Source organism: Ranitomeya variabilis, chromosome 2, assembly GCF_051348905.1.
Source record: "Ranitomeya variabilis isolate aRanVar5 chromosome 2, aRanVar5.hap1, whole genome shotgun sequence".
NCBI classification, from domain to species: Eukaryota; Metazoa; Chordata; class Amphibia; order Anura; family Dendrobatidae; genus Ranitomeya; species Ranitomeya variabilis.
In genome coordinates this window covers 928,094,076-928,121,662 of record NC_135233.1, presented here as the reverse complement: position 1 = coordinate 928,121,662, position 27,587 = coordinate 928,094,076, and the positions used below count along the sequence as shown (strand labels likewise).

The following is a 27,587-nucleotide window of genomic DNA, read 5'->3' as shown; positions in this document are numbered from 1 at the left end:
ACATTTACAGCAAAACCCACTTTTCAAAGGACCAAGTCACTTCTGAAGTCACTTTAAGGGGCTTACATAACAGAAACCACCCATAAATTACCCCATTTTGCAAACTACACCCCTCAAGCTGTTCAAAACTCATTTTTAAAAACTGTTAACCCTTTAGGTGTTCCACAGGAATTTTAGCAGAATGAAGGCGAAATTTCAAAATTTCATTTTTTTTCCAGATATTACATTGTAATCCAATTTTACCTGCAACCTAGCAAGGGTTAACGGCAAACCCAAACTTGGTTACCCTAATTCTGCAGTTTATAGAAACACCCCACATGTACTCGTAAACTAAAGTATGGGCACACAGCACAGCTCAACACGGAAGGAGCGCTATGTGGTTTTTGGGTGGCGGATTCACTGGAAGAAATCTAGGGGGCCATGTCACATTTGAAGGCTGCCTGAGGTACCCCCACAGTGGAAACCCCAAAAAGTGACCCTATTTTGGAAACTACACCCCCAAGGAATCTTTTAGGGGGTATAGTGACCACTTTGACCCAACCAGTGTTTCACAGTAGTTGGAAACACTTGGTTGAGAAAATGGAAAAAGTGCATTTTTTACATGAAGGTGTCATTTTAGGCTCATTTTTTTATTTTTAAGAGGTGTACCAGCAAAAAATGCACCCCACTATTTGTTCACCAATCTCTCCCGAACACAACAACACCCGATATGTTGTCGTACACTGCAGTATTGGGGAACGGCAGGCCTCGGAAGGGAAGGAGCGCCAAATGACTTTTGGAGTGCAAATTTTACTGGAAGAAATCTAGGGGGCTATGTCACATTTGAAGACACCCTGAGGTGCCCCAACACACGCACACACACTGACACATACACGTTCTGTGCTGAACAGGACTCTCCGGTCTTCTCTGCAGAGCTCCTATCTCCCTCTGTAGAGGCTGACACCTCCCAGGCTTGTGACTGATCACATGGCCGTGACATCACCACAGGTCCTGTAGTCCTGTACTGTGTGCTGCTGCTGGTAAGGAACTTGTGGAGAGAGGGGGAACAGTCACCTAGCACCAGCGCTCCCAGCTCTAAGAACGAGCGCCTCATGAAGGTGGGCCCCTGCCTCCTCCTTCCCTGCGCGGCGGCCTTTCCCCCCGGCGGCTGTATTCGGCGTATAAGACAACCGCCCTCTTGGAGCCATGTTTTTCATGGCTAAAAAGTCGTCTTATACGCCAGGAAATACGGTAAATAAAATTTTAATGTTTTTCTTTGTGTTTGCAGGTGTTTACTGACTATCTAACGGCATGATGGAAGTACCAGCAAGGAAGAAATCACGGATCGACTGTATCATACACTGCTCTAATGATGACAGCGATGATCTGGCGTCCCTTAAGGATTTGGACTCCTGGAAAACATTGCTTAGGGCTGCAGAGATCAGGCAGCATGAATCAGTCCTGGTAGCAGCTAAGGGCCTTGAAGAAGGAGAAATACCACACATACAATATCACCGTAAATGTCGTAGTATCTTTACAATGAAGAAGTCACTGGATTCTATCCTTGGCAAGGGTGTCAATGTCGAAACAGCAAGCAAAATCTCCATGAGGAAGCTACCGAGGGGTGCCCCCAGTGATAGCAGGGTGTATGCCAAAGTATGTATCTTCTGTGAGAAGTCAAGCAAGTACCTAAAAGGAAAACAAACAAGGGAGCCAATTGTCCAGTGTGTTGAGCTACGAGCAGATGAGACGATCCGCAGAGCAGCGATAAGGAAAGGCACACAGAGAATACTTGGTTTACTTAGCAGAGACCTTGTTGCTGCAGAGGGGCACTACCACAAGTCGTGCTACAAACTATTCACAAAAGATGATTCCCAAGTGGCCTGTAGGTCTAGTGCAGCTGAAAATCAGGTCGAAAGCGAGGAAGTACGCTACGAAGAGGCAGAGAAAGAGGCCCTTGAAGAACTCTTCTTGTATATAAGGACTAAATTGTTCCCAAACCCAGAAGTACTGCCTATGATAAACCTCACATCTAGGCTTGAGAGATTAATGATATCCCGTGGTATCATCCAACTGAAACCATCGACAAAGAAACATGTTCGACGAAAACTTGAAACAGAGATTGGGGAATCACTCCGCTTTCTCTCAGATGAGAAAGGTAAGCTTCTAGTCTATCCATGTAGCCTATCAATGGACGACCTTGTCCGGCAAGTACACAGCATGACAAAAGATCTGCAAGAAGCAAGAGCTGCTAACTCTGGAGATATCGTAACCAAAGCAGCAATGCAGCTAAGGAATGAGATCAAGAAGCAAGATGTGAGTCAGCCATGGCCTCCCAATACAGATCAGAATGTCGTTCCTGCATTAGTCACTCAATTCCTGCAAACCCTGCTTACAGGAGATTGTGAGTGCCAAACTACCTGTGAAAGAGCTCAACGTCTTGCCACATCCTTCGGCAGTGACTTGGTTTTTGCTGTTACCAATGGAAAGACAAAGCCACCAAAGCACGTACTGCTATCCTTTGCAGTTAAGTCTTTGACCGGCAATACAGAACTGATTCGAACTCTGAATCGTCTTGGCCACTGTGTGTCATATTCAATGGCTGAGGAGATCGATACAGCCCTTTGTATCCAGAAGTTGGAATGTTCAAAGGATGACATCCCAATGCCAGCAAGTATCTACCCAGGTGTGTTCACAACCCTGGCCTGGGATAACATTGACAGACTTGAGGAGACACTAAGTGGAGCAGGTACATCTCATAGAGTCAATGGCATTGCTGTTCAGTCCAATGTTGCATGCTCTGTGACAAAGAAAGTCCTGCCAGATGTAACCAAGTCGAAGAAAAGAAGCATAACTCTGACAGAATTAATGCTACCGATATACAATGTTGGGCAGCGGGGAGAGCCACCCAGGATTGAGACTTCGAATGTTAACACTACCAAGGAGGTCCAGGATTCAAAAACCAAAAACCATATCTGGCTTCTGGCTAGAATGTCAGACCATGAGGATCAGACCACCAGCAGTTGGACTGGGTTCAACATAAAAATCCGCAGCGACATTGTAGTGGCCCAGGACACTGTAAGCTACCTGCCCACTATCAATGCTCCTGCAACAGCCATGTCCACTGTGAATGAAGTCTTGGAGCAAACACATGCCATCATGCAGACCCTGAAGCTTAACAGAATTGTGTGTGTGTTTGATCAAGCACTCTATGCCAAAGCTGCCGAGGTTATCTGGAAACAGGAGAAGTTCAAGAACATTATAATTAGAATGGGTGTCTTCCACACAATCTGTAATCTCCTCTCTATCATAGGGAACAGATTTCAGGATGCAGGCCTTAGAGATCTGTGTGTTGAATCCGGTGTAATCGCTGAAGGATCAGTGTCTGGAGTGATGGACGGCCGGAGGTACAACAGAGCAGTGAGACTACACAAGCTGGTCTATGAAGCACTTATGAGGCTTGCATGGAAAAACTTCCTTCCATGGCTAGAAGAAAACCATGCAAGGGACCTTCACCATCTGGATGAAACACTGAAGAACATCACAAACTTTCGCATCAGTGTGTCGCAGGGATCCTTCGAAAAGCTCTTGGATAATGAATCTTGCACACTTACCCTGAAGCTCTTTCAAGTTTATCTTGAGACCCTCAGAAATGAACAACTCTCAGCATTCTGGATGTCATACTTGGACATGGTCGAGACCATGCTGGCCCTGGTTCGAGCTTCAAGAGAAGGCAACTGGATGCTTCACCTAGGAGCAATCCGACAGATGATACCATGGTGTTTTGCCTATGACAAGGTCAACTATGCCCGATACCTAACCTATTACTATGCCACAATGTCTCGGCTGCCCATAGAACACCCAGAGGTCCATGAATACTTCATGCAAGGTGGCTTTTCGGTCCAGATCGGTAGCAAGAATCCTTTTGGACGAATTCCTGTGGACCAGACCATTGAAGAGACAATCAACAAAGACACCCAGACACCAGGGGGCACAAAAGGCTTCAGCCTCAAAGTTGGAGCTGTTTCCAGGTTCTACCTGACATCAGAGTACCGCAGTATGTACTTGAGGCAGCTGAGGGCCCTGGTAGGCCAACAATATACTGACTTCAGCCATTCAGACCTACAGGTGTCTAGGATTAGAAGAGATGAAGCCGATGTCCAATCTTTCGTTCAACTGCTGGAGACAGGTTGGGTGAACCCCTTCAACAAAGAGCATAATGGTGAACTTATCAGTTTGTCAACAGCGACTGTAGCACCACCAGATGTAGCCAAAGACCTTCAAGGGGCATACAGTATAGGAGAGGATGCATATCAAACATTCAAGGATGAGCGTTTGGGTACCGATAAGCCAACTACATTGTTTCATGACAAGATGACGAAGAACAAACTTAAAACGTTCTCTAACATCCAAATGAAGACACGCAGACAAGGTCTTGGCAAGGAGGTAATTTTGAAGGCTGACAGAAACCTATTTGGCCAGATGATACTTGTAGCTGAGAACAGAAAGCTACAAATGAGTGATGTCTTGACTCATCCCCTGGGTCCATTGCCATGGGCACTTGCCAATGGTGATGGGTCTATCCGCAAGACCAACAAGGCTGCCCTCGCAAGGGAGTTGGAGAGGAATGCTCGTCCTGCAGAAGTGATCCCCGAGCCCTCTGCAACCATCATTGATGGGATGAGCCTGGTTCAGAAACTGAAGGGAAACAATGCAACATTTGGCCAGCTAGCAGGCACAGCAATGAGTCGCGCTATCCATGAGGGTGCTAAGAGCAAGCGCATTGATATTGTCTTTGACGTCTACAAGGAGACATCCATCAAAGATACAGAAAGAGTCAACAGATATGAAGGCACAGGGATCCATTTCAAGAACATTCAACATGGGCACAACATCCAGCAGTGGAAAAAGCTTCTAAGTAGTTCCTCCAACAAGGCAAGTCTCATAAAGTTTCTGGTAGAAGAATGGAAGGCGAAACACCACAGGGAGAAGCTTGAGGAGAAGGAGCTGTATGTCACATGTGAGCAGCTCTGCTTTAAGATCACCAAAGAACAGTGGGAAGAGGCTGCTGACCTTAAGTCAAATCAAGAAGAAGCAGACACACGCCTCCTTCTCCATGCTCTTCATGCAGCAGAATCTGGTTACAAGTCGGTCATCATCACTTCGGAGGATACTGATGTCATGGTCCTGTGTCTGGGCATGTGCCACAAAATCCCATCCCACCTGTTCCAGAAATGCGGTACACAGAACCGGACAAGATTCCTGGATATCACCACTCTGAGCCGAACATTGGGAGGCAGCATATGTGATTCATTGATTGGTATGCATGCATTTACAGGCTGTGACACCGTCAGTGCATTCGCTGGCCGTGGGAAGATGACGACACTCAAGCAGTTGAAGATGAACAAGACATACCAGGATGCCTTTCAGGAAGTTGGTCGTTCATGGGAAGTGTCTACCGAACTTTTTGAGAAGTTACAGGAAATCACCTGCCACATGTACCTGCCAACTACCCAAACAACTGAGGTAAACAGGCTCCGTTATCAGCTGTTCTGTGCCAGACGTGGAGTGGTAGAGTCAAGTCAACTCCCTCCTTGCCAGGACTGCCTTTTCATGCATGCACTGCGTGCAAACTACCAGGCTGCGATCTGGAGGAGAAGTCTGCAGAGCCAGCCATGGGTTGCAAACCCAACAGACTGCGGTTGGATGATAGATAACGACGGAAAGCTTGTTGTCAAGTGGATGCAAGGGGCACCAGCACCAGAAGCTATTATACAGCTACTGTCCTGCAAGTGTGTGCGGTCATGTGAACTTCCTCAGTGTACTTGCCTCAGCAATGGCCTGAAGTGCACAGACATGTGCAGATTACAGACATGCCAGAACAAGGGTACTGAAGACGAGCCAGTAGAACAACAGTCAGATTCAGAGTCCGATGTTGAAGATATTATGGAGTAACATATATATATATATATATATATATATATATATATATATATATATATATATATATATATATATATATATATATATATATATATATATATATATATATATGCACATGACATGTTCAGTGTGTATTTACATAACTTGGATTAAATTTTGTTACAAATACTACATCTAGTCACTCCGGGTGGTACCGATATCGTCATATTTGGTTCTTGGCTCATGCTAAAATTCCTGTGGAACACCTAAAGGGTTAACAGTTTTTAAAAATGAGTTTTGAACAGCTTGAGGGGTGTAGTTTGCAAAATGGGGTAATTTATGGGTGGTTTCTGTTATGTAAGCCCCTTAAAGTGACTTCAGAAGTGACTTGGTCCTTTGAAAAGTGGGTTTTGCTGTAAATGTGAAAAATTGCGCATAAAACTATAAGCCCTATTACGTCGTAAAACAATAAGGTTTCATTTTCAAAATGATGCCAATATGAAGTAAACATGTGGGGAGTGTAAATTAATAACTATTATGGGGGGTATCAGTATTTTTGTAAAAAGCAGAGAATTTCAAAGTTAAAAAATTGCCGATTTTTCCAAAATTTCCGAATATTTAGCATTTTTTTATATAGAAAGGTAAAATATATTGACTCCCATTTAGCACTGACGTGAAGTACAATATGTCACGAGAAAACAATCTCAGAATGGCTTGGATAGGTGAAAGCGTTCCAAAGTTATTAGCCCATGAAGTGGCACAGGTCAGATTGGCTTAGGCACTTGGGTACAAATAGGCCTAGGGCTGAAGGGGTTAATAAGCTACGTATATGTAAGGGCTATCATATCAAAAAATAAACTACAGACATGCATCTACCTAAAAATACCAAAGAGAATTAGTCACTCCGCTTGGTACCGATATCGTCAAATTTGGTTCTTGGCTCATGGACTAAATGCCCAGGCCAATTTTTACAATTCTGAACACTGTTCCTTTATGAGGTTATAACTCTGGAAGCTACAATGGATCCCGGTGATTCTGACATTGTTTTCTCGTGACATATTAGGCTTCATAATAGTGGTAAAATTTGTTTGATATGACTTCCATTTATTTGTGAAAAATAAGGAAATTTGGCAAAAATTTTGCAATTTTCCAACTTTGAATTTTCATGCCGTTAAATCACAGAGATATGTCACACAAAATACTTAATAATTAACATTTCCCACATGTCTACTTTACATCAGCACAATTTTGGAACATACATTTTTGTTAGGGAGTTATAAGGGTTAAAAGTTGACCAGCAATTTCTCATTTTTACAACATTTTTTTTAGGGACCACATCACATTTGAAGTCACTTTGAGAGGTCTATATGATAGAAAATACCCAAAAGTGACACCATTCTAAAAACTGTACCCCTCAAGGTGCGCAAAACCACATTCAAGATGTTTATTAACCCTTCCAGTGCGTCACAGGAATTTTTGGAATGTGGAAACAAAAATTACCAATTAATTTTTTATTCACCAAAAATTTACTTCAGATCCAAATTTTTTTTTTACTTTTACAAGGGTAACAGGAAAAATGGACCCCAAAATTTCTTATGTAATTTCTCCTGAGTCTGCCAAAACCCCTTATGAGGGAGAAAACCACTGTTTGGGCGCATGGCAGAGGTCAGAAGGGAAGGAGTGCCATTTGACTTTTTAAATGCAAAATTTGCTGGAACAATTGGCGGAGGCCATGCCGTGTTTGGAGAGCCAATGATGTGCTTAAACAGTGAAAATCCCCCACTAGTGACCCAATATTGGAAAATAGACCCCTCAGGGAACTGATCTAGATGTGTGGTGAGCCCATTGAACCCCCAGGTGCTTCACAGAAGTTTATAAGGTTGATCCGTGAAAATAATGAAATCACATGCTCCTCACAAAAATTTTATTTTAGCCCCAAATTTTGCATTTTCACAAGGGTAACAGGAGAAATTGCACCATAGAATATGTTGTGCAATTTTTCCTGAGTACCCCAATACCCTAGATGTAGCAGAATACTACTTTTGAAGCACAGTGCAAAGCTCAGAAGGGAAGAGGCGCCATATTGGAGTTCAGATTTTGCTGGAATGGTTTAAGGGAGCCATGACACATTGGCAGAGCCCCTGAGGTGCCAGAACAACAGAAACCCCCTATATGTGACATTATTTTACAAACTACACTTCCCAATGAATTAATCTAGGGGTGCAGTGATCATATTAATACTACACAGCCCCAATTGGACAGATCATCAGCAGATTTGGCTTTCAGTATCATCTTTATGCTGATGACACACAACTATACATGTCATCCCCTGACCTTACCCCCCGCTGTACTACAGAACGTCAGTGACTGTCTGTCCGCAGTCTCCAACATCATGTCAGCTCTCTATCTGAAACTCAACCTCTCCAAAACTGAACTTCTTCTGCTCCAGCCATCTACTAACCTCTAACCTGGGTGGCACCATAATAACACCCCGGCAGCAGGCACGCTGTCTGGGTGTTGTTTGACTCTGATCTCTCCTTCACCTCCCATATACAATCTCTGGCCCGCTCGTGCCGCTTACACCTAAAGAACATCTCTAGAATCCGCCCTTTTCTCACCATGGAAACAACAAAAACTCTCACTGTCGCCCTGATCCACTCCCGCCTGGACTACTGTAACGCTCTATTAATTGGCCTCCCCCTTACTCGACTTTCCCCTCTCCAGTCTATCCTTAATGCAGCAGCCAGGGTCGTCCATCTGGCTAATCGTTACTCGGACGCGTCCGCTCTTCGCCAGTCGTTACACTGGCTGCCCATTCATTACAGGATACAATTCAAAGTACTTGTTCTCACCCACAAAGCTCTCCACAGTGCGGCACCCCCTTACATCTCCTCCCTCATTTCTGTCTATCGGCCTAGCTGACCGCTGCGCTCTGCAAATGACTTTCGACTAACCTCTGCACTAATCCGTACCTCCCACTCCCGACTCCAAGACTTCTCCCGTGCTGCGCCAATCCTCTGGAATGCTCTGCCCCAAGATATTAGGACCATCCACAATTTGCATAGTTTTAGGTGCTCCCTCAAAACACATTTGTTCAGAGCGGCCTATCACGTTCCCTAATCAAACTCATTTTATATTTGTGTGTGTGTAGCCCATTCACTATCCCCATCTACCCCCCACCCCCTGAAGATGGCTGGACCTTCATTGTAAATACATCATTGTAAATACACACCTGTACTTTGTATCTCCCCCACCTCATTGTAGATTGTAAGCTCTCACAAGCAGGGCCGTCTTATTTCGCTTTAATTATTGTATTATTAAAGGGAAGGTGCCACCAGTTTTCTTTTAGTTTGTTTTTTTGTGAAATTAAGCTTAAAATAGTAAATAAAATGTATTAATGCAATGTTTGCACTGCTTGCAAACATTTCTATATGAAAAATATTATATATTTTCTTACAAATATATATATTGACCACTAGGGGGAATATTTTCCGTTTTAGACCCCAAGCAGCTATAGTAAGACTTACCAGCTTTACTGTTAGCTGGAAAATCGGGGCAGTAACTGCTGACATCAGCATTTCCCTCCCCTTTTGGGTGGTCTAATATCCCTGGGGCAGAATGAAGAGCAGCATCACAGGGCAGAGCCATTTTGTGTGTGACTGACCTATGATCTGCTATCACCAGCAGTTACTGCATCAGAAGCACAGTTAGTTTATGTGGTGTTTATGTATGGAGCAGCATTGTCTGTGCAGAGCTGTCTGTGACTCATCCCTCAGTAAGATAAGAAGGAGCTCCAGGTCTGCAGTGAATGGCCAGGCATTGTGGAGGGAGGGGAGAGATACATTGTATGGCAGAGAGAGGTGTCAGGTGTCACCTCTCTCTGCAGGCTGTGAATGCAGCTTAATGGAGTGAATGGAGCTCCTGTGATAGAGAGTAAGTGGAGCTGGGCAGAGAGCACTGGGCTATAATAAAATGGCTGCTAGTCACACCTACAGCAGTGAGTTGTGCAGCCCACAGAGGCGTGCCCAGCTCACTGCTAACACCTCTCCAATGTTATAGATAGGGTCAGCGCCGGTCTATTAGCTCCTATGTCCATGGGGTGCTGTAAAATGACACTGTTAGTGTCGTGAACTGCTGTGAAACCAAGATGTCAGCCCCCAGTTCCTTCTTTAAACACATATAACACACGAAATCTGTTTCACATGCATTTAAAACTTGGTTATAGCAGCATGTTATGCTACATTACAGTTTTTTATTAATGATCTACAAACACGGTACCTTACCTTTAACGTTGTTACTTATGACTGTTGTGTTTGAAACTGTTAGGCCATGTGCACACGTACAGTATTTTTCGCTATAAAAACATGATAAAAACGCGAAAAAAACGCTGACATATGCCTCCCATTATTTTCAGTGTATTCCGCATTTTTTATGCACATGCTGCATTTTTTTCCGCGAAAAAAATCGCATTGCGGAAAAAAAGCAACATGTTCATTAAATTTGCGGAATTGCTGGGGTTCCGCACACCTAGGAATGCATTGATCTGCTTACTTTCCGCATGTGGCTGTGCCCACCATGCGGGAAGTAAGCAGATCATGTGCGGTTGGTACACGGACTGGGCACCATATAATTGGTCAAAAAAAAAGAATTAAAATAAAAAATAAATAGTCATATACTCACCCTCTGATGGCCCAGGAGTCCTCCCGCCTCTCAGCGGTGCATGCTCTCTCTTCCGTTCCTATAGATGGTGTGTGTGAAGGACCTGCGATGACGTCGCTATCTTGTGATTGGTCGCGTGACCGCTCACGTGACCGTGACGTCATCGAAGGTTCTGAACCACACCATCTATAGGAACGGACGCCGCTGAGGAGGTCGGCTGTCTGCAGAGGGTGAGTATAACCATTTTTTAAATTTTTTTTATTATTTTTAACATGATATCTTTTTACTATTGATGCTGCATAAGCAGCATCTATAGTAAAAAGTTGGTCACACTTGTCAAACAGTATGTTTGACAAGTGTGACCAACCTGTCAGTCAGTTTTCCAAGCGATGCTACAGATCGCTTGGAAAACTTTAGCATTCTGCAAGCTAATTACGCTTGCAAAATGCTAAAAAAAACGGGAAAAAAAACCGCAAAAAAAAAAATTGTGGATTTCTTGCAGAAAATTTCCGGTTTTCTTCAGGAAATTTCTGCAAGAAATCCTGACGTGTGCACATACCCTGAGACATCTAGTCCTGTAGTGATAATCTCCTGCTGATAAAACACCGATTGTATTAAAACAGCAACACACAGGATAGTAGCAAGTGACACATCATTGGAATCAGGACCTCAGCCCCAGTAATCATGTTGCTCGCAGATTACATAGGAAAAACCTGCTGACCTGATTCCCTTTGAGGTGCCAAACAGAGACTCAGAAATTAGCTCCGCAGAAGCTGCTGAAAGCAACTATGCACATGTATTACAGGTATACATGGAGAAGTAATTCTGACAGGTGAACAGAACCTTGGGATGAAGTAGAAGATATGGGTGCACAAGAGAAAAGGGAACCTCTCCAGTAGGTCATCCTCTAGCTGAGAAAGATGAATGAACACACTAACCCCGATGTGGGGCGGACACTCCTGTCTGCAGCACCTGCTCCACTATTCATTCACGACCACGTGACTCTCTGCTGTGTCAACTTTCACATGAATCTTCATTCAACAGAATCAGTAAAAACAATGAGATCTGCTCTCAAATAGATAGTGAAAATACTGTTTGTGGGCGCTGTGTAGACAAGGTTTGCAGCTTGTGCCATAAAATTCATATTTAGTCTGAGGTTTCTTTCTATTAGGATATGAGTCATGAGGTTTCACGTCTGAGAAAAGCAGTGGGCGTAAAGGAAAAAATAAGTAAAGTCTTCGATACAGGGAGAAGGACTAGCATTGTCTATAATTAAAGGGGCTGTCCAGCCTTGAAAACTACATTGAAAATTGCTTCGGGTGCATTCAGGCACCTGTTCAGGGGTTACGTAGGGGCGTATACGCCGATGGGGCCAAATAATGGTGGCGACAGATCTAATGTGTGCTCTGACGTGCATCATTTTCGGGCAGATAGGCCTACTGGAGACAGACACCCTGACGAAGTCTACTACGTCCGAATGTGAGCCCCAGTGCACGCCTGAAAATGATGCACTGTTATAATGTATGGCCCTTCGGCCAGAAGCACCGACAGAGCCACTGAGCCCAATGTGACAGCACCTTGGAATGGTATAAAATAAATTAACACACTCGCCTTCCTGATCTTTGTAGGTGCAGTTTCCAGAACTTCCTAATAAGTGCCATCTAATATTACCACTTATCTGGTCACAGATCCATCCAGCAGCCGGGCAAGTGGAGGATCGGAAAGTATCGAAACTGGAGAGGTGGGGGATCAGGAAGAGACGTAGAACTTTTTATATATACAACGTGTATTAGAAGTCTGAGAGGTTCAAGTGACAAGTTCTGAAAGCCTAAAACTCAGAGGCATTTATCAATAATTTCATAACAATTTGCTACAAATGTGCAAATCGAGGGACGCAGCGTAACATTTTTGTAGCAACTTGCAAGTGATGTTAGGCTACTTTCACACTTGCGTTTTTAGCAATCCGTCATTTTGGGAAAAAAACGGATCCTGCAAATGTGCCAGCAGGATGCGTTTTTTTCCCCATAGACTTGTATTAGCGACAGATGGGGCCACACGTCGCGTCCGTCGTGCAATGGATCCGTCATGTTTTGGCGGAGAGTCGACACGAAAAAACGTTCAAGTGAACGTTTTTTTGTCCGTCGCGTCCGCCATTTTCTACCGCACATGTGCGGATGAAACTCCGCCCCCTCCTCCCCGGACTTCAGAATGGGCAGCGGATGCGTTGAAAAACTGCATCCGCTGCCCACGTCGTGCAGAAATTTCACAACGTGCATCGGTACGTCGGCCCGACGCATAGCGACGGACCTGAAAAATATAGTTCTTACCGATAACGGTATTTCTCTGAGCCCATGATGGCACCATGGAGAGAGGGGATCCGCCCACCAAGGACAGGAAACCTACAAATAAAAAGGCGGTACCACTCTCCCGCATCAGTTGTTTACTAGAGAACGATGGGAGACTATGGAACAGCTTATTAGTTTCAACATTACTTTATATTAACTTAATTGAGATACCACGTGGCCTATCAAAACTATCAAAAAATAAACTATGGCACTATATTAACGTGCACACCCATAAGTGAAGGGAGGGAATGTAAGGGTGCCGTCATGGGCTCAGAGAAATACCGTTATCGGTAAGAACTATATTTTTCTCTGTCGCCCATGACGGCACCACGGAGAGATTTCATAGATTGTACATTCAGGGAGGGACCACCGCTTCCAGAACCCTTTTACCGAAAGTAAGGTCCGAAGAGGAAATAAGGTCCAATCTATAGTGTCTATAGAATGTGGAAGGTGACCAAGTAGCGGCTCTACATATCTGATCGATAGAGGTTCCGGCCTTCTCCGCCCAAGAAGCCGCCACTGCCCTCGTTGAGTGAGCCTTGACTTCCCCTGGAACGGACACTCCACTTGACAAATATGACAAGCTGATAGCGTCCGTGACCCATCTTGCCAAAGTGGATTTGGAGGCTTTTTTCCCCTTCCGGGGACCCTGAAAGCATACAAAAAGAGAGGCATCCTCCCTACTCTCTCTAGTGGCTTCTAAATATTGTATGAGACATCTCCTTACGTCTAGCGTATGTAATGCTTCCTCCTCTTTATTTTTAGGGTTAGGACAGAAGGAGGGAAGAGAGATCTCTTGAGTTCTATGGAACCGGGAAGCCACTTTCGGGAGGTATGCAGGATCTATCTTGAGAATAACTCTATCCTCTAAAACCTGAGTGTATGGAGGGTTAGCAGATAAAGCTTGTATGTCGCTAATTCTACGAGCGGATGTGAGGGCAACCAGCAGGGAAGTTTTGAGGGATAGGATTTTTAACGGGACCCCCTCCAAGGGTTCGAAGGGAGGTTTAGTCAGGGCTCTAAGGACCAAATTTAAATCCCATTGAGGGGCGGTTTTAATTGGAATTGGCCTTGATCTGCTTGCTGCCCTGATAAACCTTGAAACCCACCGATTCCCTGCTAGATCGTAATTAAACAGAGCTCCCAACGCTGCCACATGGACTTTCAGGGTACTCGTGGCTAAACCGATCTCCAACCCCTTTTGTAAAAATTCTAATACAGTTTTAAGGGGAACCTTTTCTCCTATTTTGGAGCCTGATGATGATAGGAATTTCTTCCATATCTTCCCATATTGTTTTGTCGTGACCGGTTTCCTACTTTGTAAGAGAGTGGATACTAATGCTGGTGAAAATCCTCTATCCTCTAGTAGCTTCCTCTCAAATGCCAGGCCGTCAAGTGCAAGTTCGTAACTTGTGGATGGTTGATCGGCCCTTGGGAGAGCAAGCCTGGGAGGTCTGGGAGTACCCAAGGGTCGGATATCGACATTCTCCTCATCCAGGAGAACCAAGGTCTCTTCGGCCAGAACGGGGCTATCAAGATTACATGAGCCCCGTCCTCCCGAATCTTCCTCAGCACTGCCGGAATCAGGGCAAATGGGGGAAATGCGTAAGCTAGATGATGCCGCCATGGAATCAGAAACGCATCCAGAGCCACTGGGTTCCCTTGAGGATTTATGGAGCAAAAGGAGGTTACTTTTTTGTTTGTGTTGTTGGCAAAGAGATCTATGTTGGGAACCCCCCATTTTTTTGTAATCTGGGTAAATACCGTCTGATTTAGCTCCCATTCCCCTTGCTTTAAACTGGAGCGGCTTAGAAAGTCCGCTTTGAAGTTGTCCACCCCCCTTATGTGTAGACTTGTCAGGGATAAAAGGTTGCTCTCGGCTATCTGAAAAATTTTGTTGGTTACCTCCATCAGTTTTTTGGAGCGAGTCCCCCCCTGGTGATTCAGGTATGCTACTACCACCCTGTTGTCCGACATGACTCTGACATGGTGGGAGTGAAGGGCCCCCAAGAATTCCTGGAGGGAGAACCTGACCGCAAGGAGCTCTTTCATATTGGAGGATTCCTCCCGCAGGGATGTTGGCCAGGTGCCTTGAGCTACTAGGTCGCCTAAATGAGCCCCCCAGCCACTGGGGCTTGCATCTGTCGTCAGTATCTTTGAGATTGGGATTACCCATGGGACTCCCTGGGAAAGATTCCTTAGTGATGCCCACCAGGTTAGTGACTGAGTTGTTTTTGGAGATAATCTCAACCGACTTTCTAAATGCCCCCCCAGAGAGATCTCTTCTGATAAAATCTGCCATTGAAGGTGTCTCGAATGGAGCTGCGCCCATTGGACCGCCGGTATGCACGAAGTCATGGATCCTAAGAGGGACATAGCCTGGCGTAGGGTTATAGAAGGGAGAGCTTGTATTTTGGCCACTAGTCTTATCATTGTCTGTATTTTTTCCTCTGGAAGACAGCATTCTTCCTTTATAGAGTCCAGTGTGAGACCCAGGTATTCTTGGACCTGGGAAGGTACCAGTCTGGACTTTTTTAAGTTTATCAGCCAACCCAGATCCTCTAGGGACCTTGTCACTGTATCCAGCTGATTGCTGCAGTGTTGGGGGGAGGAGCCTATTACCAAAAAATCGTCCAGGTATGGTACAATCAAGGTGTCTTGCTCTCTGAGATGAGCCATTACCTCCGAAATTATTTTTGTGAATATTCTCGGGGCTATTGCCAGTCCGAACGGTAGGGCTGAGAATTGAAAGTGGCGTAATGTCCCCCTGATATGAACTGCTATCCTGAGAAACCTCTGGTGATCTATGTGGATGGGGACGTGATAATAGGCATCCTTCAGGTCCAGGACTACCATAAAACACCGAGGGAAAAGCATTTTTATAGAGGATTTTATCGTCTCCATCTTGAATGGTTGAATCTCTAGGTATTTGTTTAGGCTCTTCAGGTTTATGATAGTCCTGTAAGACCCATCTGGTTTTTTTCTCAGGAATAGAGGGGAATAATAACCTTGTTCTCTTTCTTGCGGAGGGACTTCTAGAAGAACCCCCTTGTCCACTAGTCCTAGGACCTCGTTCTCTAATGCCCATTGTTCTTCTGCTGAAGACCTTGGAGAGGTTATTGAAAAGAAGGGATGAGGAGTTCTCAGAAATGTTAGTTTTAGACCTGATTTTATTATGCCCAGGATCCATTGGCTGCATGTAATCTTTTCCCAGGCCGGGAGAAAGAGTGACAATCTCCCCCCCACCTGGGGCCAACCTTCATTGAGAGGGTTTCTTGTTGTCGCCGGGGTTTTTATTAAACAGGTACCCCTTATTTCTGTTTTTCTTATCCTCCCATTTTCCCTGGTTTCTCCCTTGCTTTTTACGGAAAAACCTCTTGCTCCGAAAGGGCCGTTTGTAAGCGGGGAAACCCAGGGCAGGAAAAGATTTCTTTTTATCTCCTGCCTTCTCCAGGATGTCGTCCAGGGTGGGACCAAACAGAAATTCCCCTTCACAAGGAATGGTACATAATTTAGACTTCGTCTGTAAGTCCCCTGGCCAGCACTTAAGCCAGAGGGCGCGCCTTGCCGCGTTAGAGAAGACCGCTGACCTGGCAGCCAATCTAATAGAATCAGCAGAAGCATCTGCTAAAAACGCGGCCGCCCCTCTTAGTACCGGCAAGGTGTTCAGTATGGAGTCACGGGACGCCTTCCCCTTTAGCTGGCCCTCCAGTTGGTCTAACCAAATCATTAATGAACGGGACGTGCATGCGGCGGCGACTGCTGGCTTTAGACCTCCTCCAGACGCTTCCCAGGCACTTTTGAGAAAAGCATCCGCTTTTTTGTCCATAGGGTCTTTCAAGACCCCCATGTCCTCAAAAGGGAGGGCAAATTTTTTAGATGCTTTAGCAATGGCTACATCTAGCTTGGGGGCTTTTTCCCAGAAGGAGCAAGATTCATCTTCAAAGGGGTACTTCCTTTTTGGCGTCAATAACGCCTTTCTCAAGGGTTTCTTCCACTCCTTTTTGATTAGTGCGGAAATAGTTTCATTGAGTGGAAAAGCCCTCTTTTTCTTTTGCTCAAGACCTCCGAACATGATGTCCTGAACCGACCTTTTGGGGTGAGAGTCTACTAACTCCATAGTGCTCCTCACTGCTTTAATGAGGCCAACGGTGTCTTCTAAGGGGAAACCGCTGTGACCCCCAGAGGAAGAAGACGATGATGAAGAAGAGGAGGAGGAGGAGGAGGAGGAGTCAGATGAATCTGAGTCCGCACTATCCTTGTCTGTATTAGACACCGGGGACGGGGACCTGTGTTTAGTCTTCCTCCGTTTTTTTCCCCTTTTCAGAGACTTAAAGGTGTCTTCTACCTGATTCTTAATCAGGGTTTTGAGGTCAGCTGCAAACCCGGGAAGCCCCTCGGATACTGTTTGCTGTATACATATACTACAGAGTCTCTTCTCCCAGGTATTTGGAAGATCTTCTCTACACAGGGCACAAATCCTATGCTTGGTTTTCCCTAAGCTCTTCTTTCCCTAGAGGAAAAGAGACAAGGAGATTTTTGTTTACTTACCGTAAAATCTTTTTCTCCGAGCCACTCATTGGGGGACACAGGACCATGGGTGTATGCTTGCTGCCACTAGGAGGACACTAAGTAGACAGAAAGATTAACTCCTCCTCTGCAGTATACACCCCTTCACTGGATACAATTTCAACCAGTTCGGTAGTAAAGCAGTAGGAGCATGAACAAAGACAACTATGTCAAAACCAAAGAAGTAACAACAAGCCAAAACAGGCTAACAGGGTGGGTGCTGTGTCCCCCAATGAGTGGCTCGGAGAAAAAGATTTTACGGTAAGTAAACAAAAATCTCCTTTTCTCCTACGCCTCATTGGGGGACACAGGACCATGGGACGTACAAAAGCAGTCCCTGGGTGGGGAGTAATATGCTAATACCCCATGTACCACTGGCTTACGGCTCAAGGAACTGCCGCTTGCAGAATGCGCCTACCAAGGGCGGCGTCTGCAGAAGAGATAGAATGAATGTGGTAATGCTTGGTAAAAGTGTGCAAGCTGGACCACGTCGCAGCCTTGCAGACCTGCTGTGCTGACGCCTGGTGTCGAATGGCCCACGAGGCGCCCACCGACCGAGTAGAATGAGCCTTGATCCCAGCTGGGATAGGAACACCTTTGACACGATAGGATTCTTGAATGGCTGACCGAATCCATTTTGCCAGAGTGGCTTTTGAAGCAGGAGAACCCTTCCTGGGCCCCTCTGGAAGTACGAACAGGACGTCTGACGTGCGGAAGGGAGCCGTCCTTGAGACGTACCGACGAAGAGCCCTCACCACATCAAGAGTGTGTAGAGCCTTTTCGATGCGATGGACAGGTGCCGGGCAGAACGAAGGCAGAACAATCTCCTCATTGAGGTGGAAAGAGGAGACGACCTTGGGTAAAAAGGTGGGAGAGGTCCTCAATACCGCCTTGTCCGGATGAAAAATTAGAAAGGGAGGACGGCAGGAGAGCGCAGCCAACTCCGAGACCCTTCTGATGGACGTGACGGCTACTAGGAAGACTACCTTCCAAGAAAGGAAGGTCAAGGAAACGTCCTGTAATGGTTCGAAGGGAGTCTCCTGAAGAGCTCCGAGAACTAGGTTGAGATCCCACGGATCCAAGGGTGACTTGTAGGGAGGCGCCACACGGGAAACTCCCTGGAAGAAAGTTTTCACCGGCAACCTATTGGCAATCTTCCGCTGGAAAAGGACTGACAATGCCGAAACCTGACCCTTTAGGGAGCTAAGGGCAAGTCCCGACTCTAATCCGGACTGAAGAAACTCCAGTATGGAAGGAATAGAAAAAACTAGAGGAGATCGTCCCTGTGCCTCGCACCATGAGAAAAAAAATTTGCCACGTACGGTGGTAACTAAGCATGGAAACAGGTTTCCTAGCTCTGATCATGGTGGAGGACACTCTGGGAGAGAAACCCGCTTGGCCTAGAATCCAGGACTCAACGGCCAGGCCGTCAAAGACAGGGCCCTTGAGTTCTGGTGGTAAATCGGGCCCTGTGAAAGAAGATCCGCGCGATCTGGAAGCCGCCAGGGGACGTCGGCTACCAGCTGAACCAGCTCGGCGTACCATGCCCGACGCGGCCAGTCTGGCGCGACGAGAATCACTGGTACCCCCTCTGCCCTGATCTTTTTGATGACCCTCGGTAGTAGGGGAAGAGGAGGAAAAATGTACGGGAGGCGGAATTGGTGCCAAGGCAGGACCAGGGCGTCTACTCTGAGGGCCCGTGGGTCGAGGGACCGAGCAAAGAACTGAGGAACCTTGTTGTTCATCCTGGAAGCCATGAGATCCACATCCGGGGTCCCCCAGCGATGGCAAATCTGCTGGAAGACCTCCGGGTGTAGGGACCACTGTCCGGAGGCGATGCCCTGGCGGCTGAGGAAGTCCGCCGCCCAATTTTCCACACCTGGAATGTGGATCGCCGAGATGGGCGAATGGTTCGACTCTGCCCAATGGAGGATGTGAGACACCTCGAGCATGGCCGTCCTGCTGCGAGTTCCGCCCTGACGGTTGATGTACGCCACTGCCGTGGCGTTGTCGGACTGGATTCTGACTGGATGACCTGCCAGAAGTCGGTGAAACTGGAACAAAGCTAGCCTGATAGCTCGAATCTCGAGGATATTGATGGCAAGGCGAGACTCTTGAATGGACCACCGCCCCTGGGCTGTGTGATGTTTGAAGACCGCTCCCCAGCCTATGAGACTGGCATCGGTGGTCACCACCAGCCACCGTACTGGGAGAAAGGACCTTCCCTGGGATAGGGAGGACTTCAGCGTCCACCACCTGAGGGTCTTCCTGACCCGAGGGGACAGGATGAAACGGCGGTCGAGGGAGGAAGGTTTGCCGTCCCAAGCCGACAGTAGCGCATGCTGCAGGGGACGGAGGTGAAACTGCGCAAATGGGACCGCTTCCATGGTCGCTACCATCTGCCCGAGAACTCGCATGCTGGCGCGAATGGAGTGGGATACTGGACGAGAAAGACGCTGGGCTCCCTGCTGCAAGGCCAAAGCCTTGTCTTGAGGGAGTATGACCAGACCGCGGGAAGTGTCCAGTATCATCCCCAGGAAGGAGATTTGTTGAGCCGGAATTGGAAAAGATTTTTCGAAGTTTATCTTCCATCCCAGGCGAGAAAGAGTATCCACCGTGAGAGCGACGGACTCTTCGCACGCTGGGTAGGAAGGACCCTTTATCAGTAGGTCGTCCAAGTACGGAATTACCACCACTCCCCTGGAATGAAGAATGGCCATGGCAGCCGCCATGACCTTCGTGAAAACTCTGGGAGCGGTGGCGAGACCGAAGGGCAAGGCCACAAATTGGAAGTGTTCCCCGCAAAAGGCGAAGCGAAGGAACTGCTGATGCGGAGGGAAGATCGGTATGTGCAGGTAGGCATCCTTGATGTCTATGGATGCCAGGAATTCTCCCTTTTCCATAGACGCGACCACAGAACGGAGGGATTCCATCCTGAAGTGTCGGATCTTTATGAATCTGTTTAGTAGCTTTAGGTCTAGGATCGGCCGTAGTGATCCGTCCTTCTTTGGGACCACGAACAGATTCGAATAGAAACCCTTGAATCTTTGTTCTAGGGGGACCGGAATAATGACTCCGTCCCTTTGTAGTGCCCGAATTGCCTGGAGAAACGCTGTGGCCTTTGACCTTTGAGGGCAAGACTGGAAGAAGCGTGTAGGGGGGGGGGGGGGGGGGAGGAAAATTCTATTTTGTATCCGGCCAGTTCTCTGACCCACTCGTCGGAAACGACTGAGAGCCAGGCTTGATGGAACAAGAGTAGACGTCCGTCTACTTTGTTGGAGTCCACCGGATGATGCAAGAAGTCATTGGGCGGAGGATCCGTGGGATGCGGATCCCTTAGATCCGGGAGGTTTAGGCCTGGGTCTCCAGTTACGATTAGGTCTGTAAGAGACCTGGGTGCCTCGGCCACCGCGCGAACCTCGTCCTGATGCGGGGGTAGGGGATGTGGAAGACCAGCTGGTATTGGGCCGAAAAGGAGGTTGCTGTTGGTACCGAAAGGGCCGGGTAGGCTTTTGCTGGGGGAGAAATTTACTTTTCCCTCCGGTAGCATCCGAGATCATTTGGTCCAATTTTTCTCCAAATAACCGACCAGCCTGGTAAGGCAGAGCTGTTAGAGAACGTTTAGAAGCCGAATCTGCTCGCCAATCCCTGAGCCACAGGGCTCTCCTGATGGAGATTGCATTGGCGGCTGCCTGTGCAGCGCAATTGGCTGCGTCCATAGAGGCGTTGACTATGAAGTCTCCGGCTTGCGCTATCTGGTTAACCAGGATGCTGGCTTCTGGAGGTAAATCACAGGCTTGGATGTTAGAGGAAAGAGTCTCGGTCCAAGAGACCATAGCCTTAGCCACCCAAGAGGCGGCGAAGGATGGGAAGAGAGACGCTCCTGTGGCCTCGAAGGCGGAACGAGCCAGGTAATCAATCTGGCGATCGGAGGGATTCTTAACGGAGGAACCGTCCGAAAGAGACAGGATGGTCTTGGACGCGAGGTGTGACACAGCAGGGTCCACCGAGGGAGACTGCAGCCAGTCTTTGACTAATTCCCGAGAAAAAGGGTATTTGGCCTCGATGGACTTTTGTCCTATGAAGCGTTTATCTGGGCGATCCCTATGTTTTTGTACAATCTCTTTAAAGTGAGGGTGAGTGACAAAAACCTTTTTAACACGTTTAGTTTTTTTGAAAGACACCACATGTTCGGGTTCCGAAGCGGAGTCCTCAGTCACCTTCAGGGTCTGGTTTACCGCCTCAATGAGAGAGTCGAGAGACTCTTGGAAGGAGGGGGGGTCCTGAACGTAGGAAATGTCGGACTCATATTCAGAGTCATCCGAGTTTGGGGAAGGGGACCTGGAAGCGGAGCTTGCAGGTACTGAAGGGCCTGCTAGCTCATGGTCAGGGGATGAAACGTGAACACGTTTTCTCGAGCCCCGGGTAGAAAGTGACCGGGTACGCCCCCTGCTGGTAGACGAATCCATACCGTCGTCTGTATCCTCCACGGTCCGACCTGGAGGGGGGCCCCGGAGGGAGTCAATGTTGCCCTGGCTAGGGAAGCCACAGATCGTGACAGAGAGGTTGCCCACTCAGGGGGACTAGGCTCTACCGGGTCGACGGCTGCGGCATCGGCGACGGTACCGGCGTCGGCAAGGGGCGGCTGCACAGAGGGCGAAACGCAATCTGCACACAAAGGGCTAGTGTGGGCTCGGGGCAGGGCCGCATTGCAAGTGGCACATACAGTGAAAAACACTGTGTGCTTCTTGTTACCCTTTTTTGTCTCCTTGGATTGAGACATAGTGCCTTGGGGACAGAGCGGGCAGTATACGCAGAGAAGGGGTTAAGCTTTCTTGAAACAGCTTACCCACGGTCCTGTGTGTCCCCAGAGAGAGATATGGCGGTTCTTTGTCCAGAAGCTCTCCTTGGAGCGCAGTAGGAAGCGAGGGCTCCGTGCAGGGAAAGAGGAAATATGGCCCCCGAGATTTGGAGGGCGCCTCTCGTCCCAGGCGAGAAGCGCCGATGTAGGGGGCGGAGCTACGGCCGTGGGAGGAGATTTTCCCCACTGCGGCCTACTCCGGCTGAAGAAGCCGGGGACTAAATTTTTGGGGCCTGCCGACGATGTGCGGCGGCGGCCGCGACGGAGCGCCGCCGAGCACCACCGACCCCCGGTCGGCGGTGCCTCTCCCTGGGGACCCGGACCGCATCGCTACCGCTAAGGGGGAGCAGGGGGGAGTCCCCTGAAGGTACTTACAGCCGCCATTGTCCTGGTTCTCACAGGTCTGCGGGCGCTTCTGTGAGGATGTGAACTCAATCCATGCACCCTGGATGGGGAAGGAGGGGCCCCTGATGCATCACGCTGCTGTAGCAGAGGGGGCTGCGGCACAACATCCCCTCCAGACTGCATTCTTCTCCAGATTACATTGCTGTAATGCAGGGTCCTGGAGAGGGTTGGGGGAAATCGGGACCAAGAGGAACCGTTGCCCTGGCGCAAACTTTTCGTGCGCCATACGTCGCAGGAGAGGGACGGGGAGGTATACTCGCCGTGCTCGCCTGTTGTTGGTTCGGGGGAGAGCGGACCCTATGAAAAAAAGGACCCATCGCCCCCTTCACTCCGTTAAATAAAAAATTTACATAAAATTAAAAAATCAAAAATTAAAATAAAGTTGGGGTCTGGGAAAAAAGACCCAAGTGCCTCCTAAGACACTAAGCAAGAACTGGTTGAAATTGTATCCAGTGAAGGGGTGTATACTGCAGAGGAGGAGTTAATCTTTCTGTCTACTTAGTGTCCTCCTAGTGGCAGCAAGCATACACCCATGGTCCTGTGTCCCCCAATGAGGCGTAGGAGAAAAATAATACCCTTACTGTCTCTAACTTTCACGAAGATCACTTACCACCTCCAGGACCCATAAATACCGGTTGAGGATGCTCTATGTCCGTCTTTTTCCCCGACGCCGTACTGGACTCCTTGCTATGTTGGGACCTTTGGCGTTCTTTACCGGTGGTGTCCTGGTGTCCTTTTTGCTGTCGCCGCTTTTGCTGCTGCTGCGGCGATGCTGATGGTGGTGGTGGTGACTCAGGTAAGGGTGATGCCATGTCACTCATTCTGATTGCAGGTATGGCCTTACGTAGGCTGCTGTCAATCGACTGATGATGCGGCTGACCGCCGCTCTGCTACGCTCTGGCCGCTGATGCTGCGCTCTGCGCCGGTGCCGTGCTCTGCACTAGTGCTGCGCTCTGCGCTGGTGTTGAGGCTTGTGCCGCTGCTTATGCTGCGGTCTTTCGCCTCCTGATGACTGGAGCCAGGTTCATTTTATACAGCCGCTCTTCCTGTGGCGCGCTTGCGCAATAGCTGCGGCCTATGGGGCGCTCTCCTGATTCTGGCGCCTGCGCAGAAGAGCCTCCAGCCCCTGCACAGAAGCGCCTATCCGGCGCCTGCGCAGAAGAGACTCCTGTCGGCGCCTGCGAGAAGCGTCCCCCGCCGGCGGCTGCGCAGAAGCGAACCCCGCCGGCGCCTGCGCAGAAGCGCCCATCCAGCGACTGCGCAGAAGCGCTCGCAGAACGCCGGCGCCCACGCCATTCGGCGCCGCAGGAGCTCCCGCGCACGCGCGGGCGGCCCAAGATGGCGCTGCCCATGGCGCACATGAAACGCTGCCTCTCCGGAGCTCCCGGTTTGCTCGCAGCCTGAATGCGCGGTCCCCTGCACGCCCCCTGGCCATGCAGTGTGCAGACTGACGCTTGAAGGGGGGAGAGCCGCGCTACCTCTCCCGCAACCATAGAGGGACCCCCCTGGATGTTGCCGCTGCTGCATCTTACCTAGGGAGGTGACCGCGAACTCCATGTCACCTCCCCCGCACACCCTAGAGGCCCACTAGCCCCAGCGGTGGCGCTTCGGGTCACCACACCAGCCGAGGCAGAGGGACCCCAGCTGCCTGAGTCGGACTGATTGGCCCCGGAATCCCACGATGATCTTCTTCTGGTAAGTCTGTAGGTCTCCCATCAAGGACAGGAAACCAACTGATGCGGGAGAGTGGTACCGCCTTTTTATCTGTAGGTTTCCTGTCCTTGGTGGGCGGATCCCCTCTCTCCGTGGTGCCGTCATGGGCGACAGAGAAAGTAGCCTTAGATAGGTTTCTAGTCCATACATCGGTCCTTTACATAAGACTGGCTTTCTATGACACCAATAATTTGTGCCGTAAAGGGTCTTGAATTTGTTACATTTCACCACTGCTTTTAGCCAGGCTTTTCTACACAAGTGTCCACATGTTTGGAAAAAAATTCCAAAGCACAAAGTAAACTTCGCACAAGCCAAATACAGTACTTATTTGGGGCAATTTTGTAACAGGTCTCGGGAGCCTTGAGGTCTGTTTTTCAGCTATATACTATAAATAAGCCAAATCTCGGGCTTAAGACATTATAATTGGCTAGCATTCATGACCACCAGCCATCCGCATACGTTCATGAGTTGGACAGGTTAGTTAAACCTGAGCTATAGTTTAGCGGATTTCTTGCTCAGAAGTTCAGGGACGATCAGGCCTTTCCCTGTGGGCTGTCAGCAAATACATAGATTTTCGAGCATAGGTTACACCTAATCAGTTAGGGGAGATTGTATGAAATTCTATTCCCTAAAATCTAAATAATTACTTGACAGCTTGATTTTTGTTTTCTTCTTGATAATGATAACAGATACTGTTTAGTAGCATTATTACATCAGCAGGGTTTCCTCCATCTATTAACCTACCTAAACCGGATATTTCCATTTCCGTGCCTTGTACTACCCATAATTCCCAGGCACTACACCCGCTGTCATGTGGACATATTTGACTGGGACCCTTCCTTCACTCCCTGTATCCTCACTCACTTATGTCACCTTTACCTGAAAAACACTTCAAAAACCTGATTTTTTTTATGCCTTCGAAACTGTAAAAACTATCTGGGTTGCTCTGATTCATTCTCATTTTGACTACTGCAACTCTCTAGTAATGAGTCTCAGTTTCTCTCACTAAACGCTCCCTTTCTCCAATATATCCTGAATGCAGCAGAAAGGGTCCTATTTCTGTCTAGTCATTAAACAGATGACTCTACGCTGTTCCAAACATTGCACTGGTTGCCCATCTGCCACAGAATACAACAAGCTTATCATACTCACCCACAAAGCTCTCAACAGCGCTGCACTGCCCAACATCTCCTTCTTTATCTCAGTCTACTACGCTATCTGTTCTACCTGCTCTGCAATTATCTAAAACTAACATCCTCCATGATCAGACCCTCACACTCCTTTCACAAGATATTGCTTGTGCTGCACCAGTTCTCTGGAATGCACTATCCCATAAAATATGGTTATTTCTCAGCATCTACAGCTTTGATCTAACAAATACATCTATTAAAATACCACTCCAACTGTTTTTTATTTTTTTCAGCAATGGAGTGGCGCTTTAAATGTAAGCCCCCTGCCATACACTCATCCTTCGGGGTCTTCTCTGCTTCTTGGTGCTGGCCCGGTCCCTCGGCACCATCTTGTGACAGCAGCTCCTGACTGACCGGAACTCAGAAGCCACTTCAGAAGCCCTCAATACAAGTCTATGGAAGCTGGAACAAAGCTCTGATAGATGTGTATTGAAAAGTGACCTCCACACAGCTCCATGAAACACTGAAGTTGCAGGCAGGTCACTTTTCGCTGGAGACCAACGGGAGCTGCCGCAAAATCAGATGAAAACGCTGGAAGGTGTGAACGAGACAGAGGACTTGCATTTAAAGCACCACTCCAGCGGTGGTGGCATGGTATATAAATACATACTGCTACCATATGTGCCTGTGAGTGGAGCCATCGCTGCATGCTCAGTCCACATCACGTAACCCTGGCTGCAGCCGCCGCTGACATCCGCTGAGGTCACGTAAACTTCCGGACTTCCTTGATTCACCCAGGCCTGACCGAGTCGCCCTTTCCCCCGCCCTATTGACTGGGCTAGGAGCGGCGTTTCTCAGCACGTCACAGCCCAGTATCCAACGCGCGCTTTCCCTCTCTCCTCTGCTTTAATTGGCAGCAAGGGCATGTTGGATACTGGGCTGTGAAACGCACAAAAATACTTATTTAAAAAGGTGAAAATTGATGGGTCCATTATACAATGTAGTGGACCACCTCTTTAAAGCGACACTGTCAGTACACAAGAACCACAAGACGTATTTCTTCATCCCAGGTATCATTTTAATCAGTTTAACACTGACAACGCCTGTAGTGTACATAGCAAAATGTTGCTGACAGGTCTGCTTTAAGTGCTGTGGAATATGAGGCAGATATAAAAATAAAGATTACGGTATTTATTAGTTATGGTGAGAGATATTTGCATTTATATATACATATTGTTAATAGTATTGATATATGTGATCTAGTATAGCCACATTTTACCTGTCACCAGTGCTGTTCCATCATTATTCCAGCGACCAGCAAGCACTGCTCCAGAATGAGCCTCCACACTTTTCTCAACTCTTCCCAACTTAGAAATCAGATGGAATTTTCCTAATAAAAAAAAAAAAAAAAAAATCAAATGGAAGCATGAGGCAAATCAGACAAATGTGAGGCTGTTGAGTTTGGGTCAGGATACTTATGTGCGTTGAGACATGTACTCGACCCGCAAAACATGGAGGCATGAATGTGGCCTAAAACTATGAAGACAATACCATTTGTGGACACAAGGACATCAATATAGAAGGAGTGATGTATTCCGGACTTACTGCGTACTCTTGAGGTGGTCAAAGACATTAGACAAATGCAACCGAACCAGACAATTTTGGCAGGATTGGCCCACTGTCTTACGTCTGGGAGGGTGTACCAACTTTCCCCTGATGGCAGATGCTGAGGAAATGAAGGAGGGGTATTTCACCATGTCAGACCCTTTGTTCTCAAGGGGAATAAGCCATTGCCAGAGGTGTCTCACAGATGGTGATCACCTCTCCCCATTGAGAAAACATGCAAAAAACCTAGGCGGCACTGCTGTTCAGGAAGACTGCTCAGGGGGATATTAAGGTAGCCAACAAGTGCACAGCCATTAAGTAGGGTCCAGGTACTCATGCCTCTAGTATGGCTTCTGACAATTACATCCCGCTGATATCCCAGATCAGGAGATACTGTTC

The 27,587-nt window shown here is 47.7% G+C and overlaps 1 protein-coding gene across 4 annotated transcripts in view; it reads right to left on the bottom strand.

Moving 5' to 3' along the window:
• The window catches only part of IFT80 (intraflagellar transport 80), a 159,908-nt gene that overhangs the window by 117,523 nt on the left and 14,798 nt on the right, over positions 1-27,587 (bottom strand). For all 4 annotated transcript variants that reach the window (XM_077290652.1, XM_077290651.1, XM_077290653.1 and 1 more), the window contains one exon: positions 26,863-26,973. In XM_077290652.1, the coding sequence (XP_077146767.1) occupies positions 26,863-26,973 (111 nt within the window). The remainder of the gene's footprint in view (positions 1-26,862; positions 26,974-27,587) is intronic.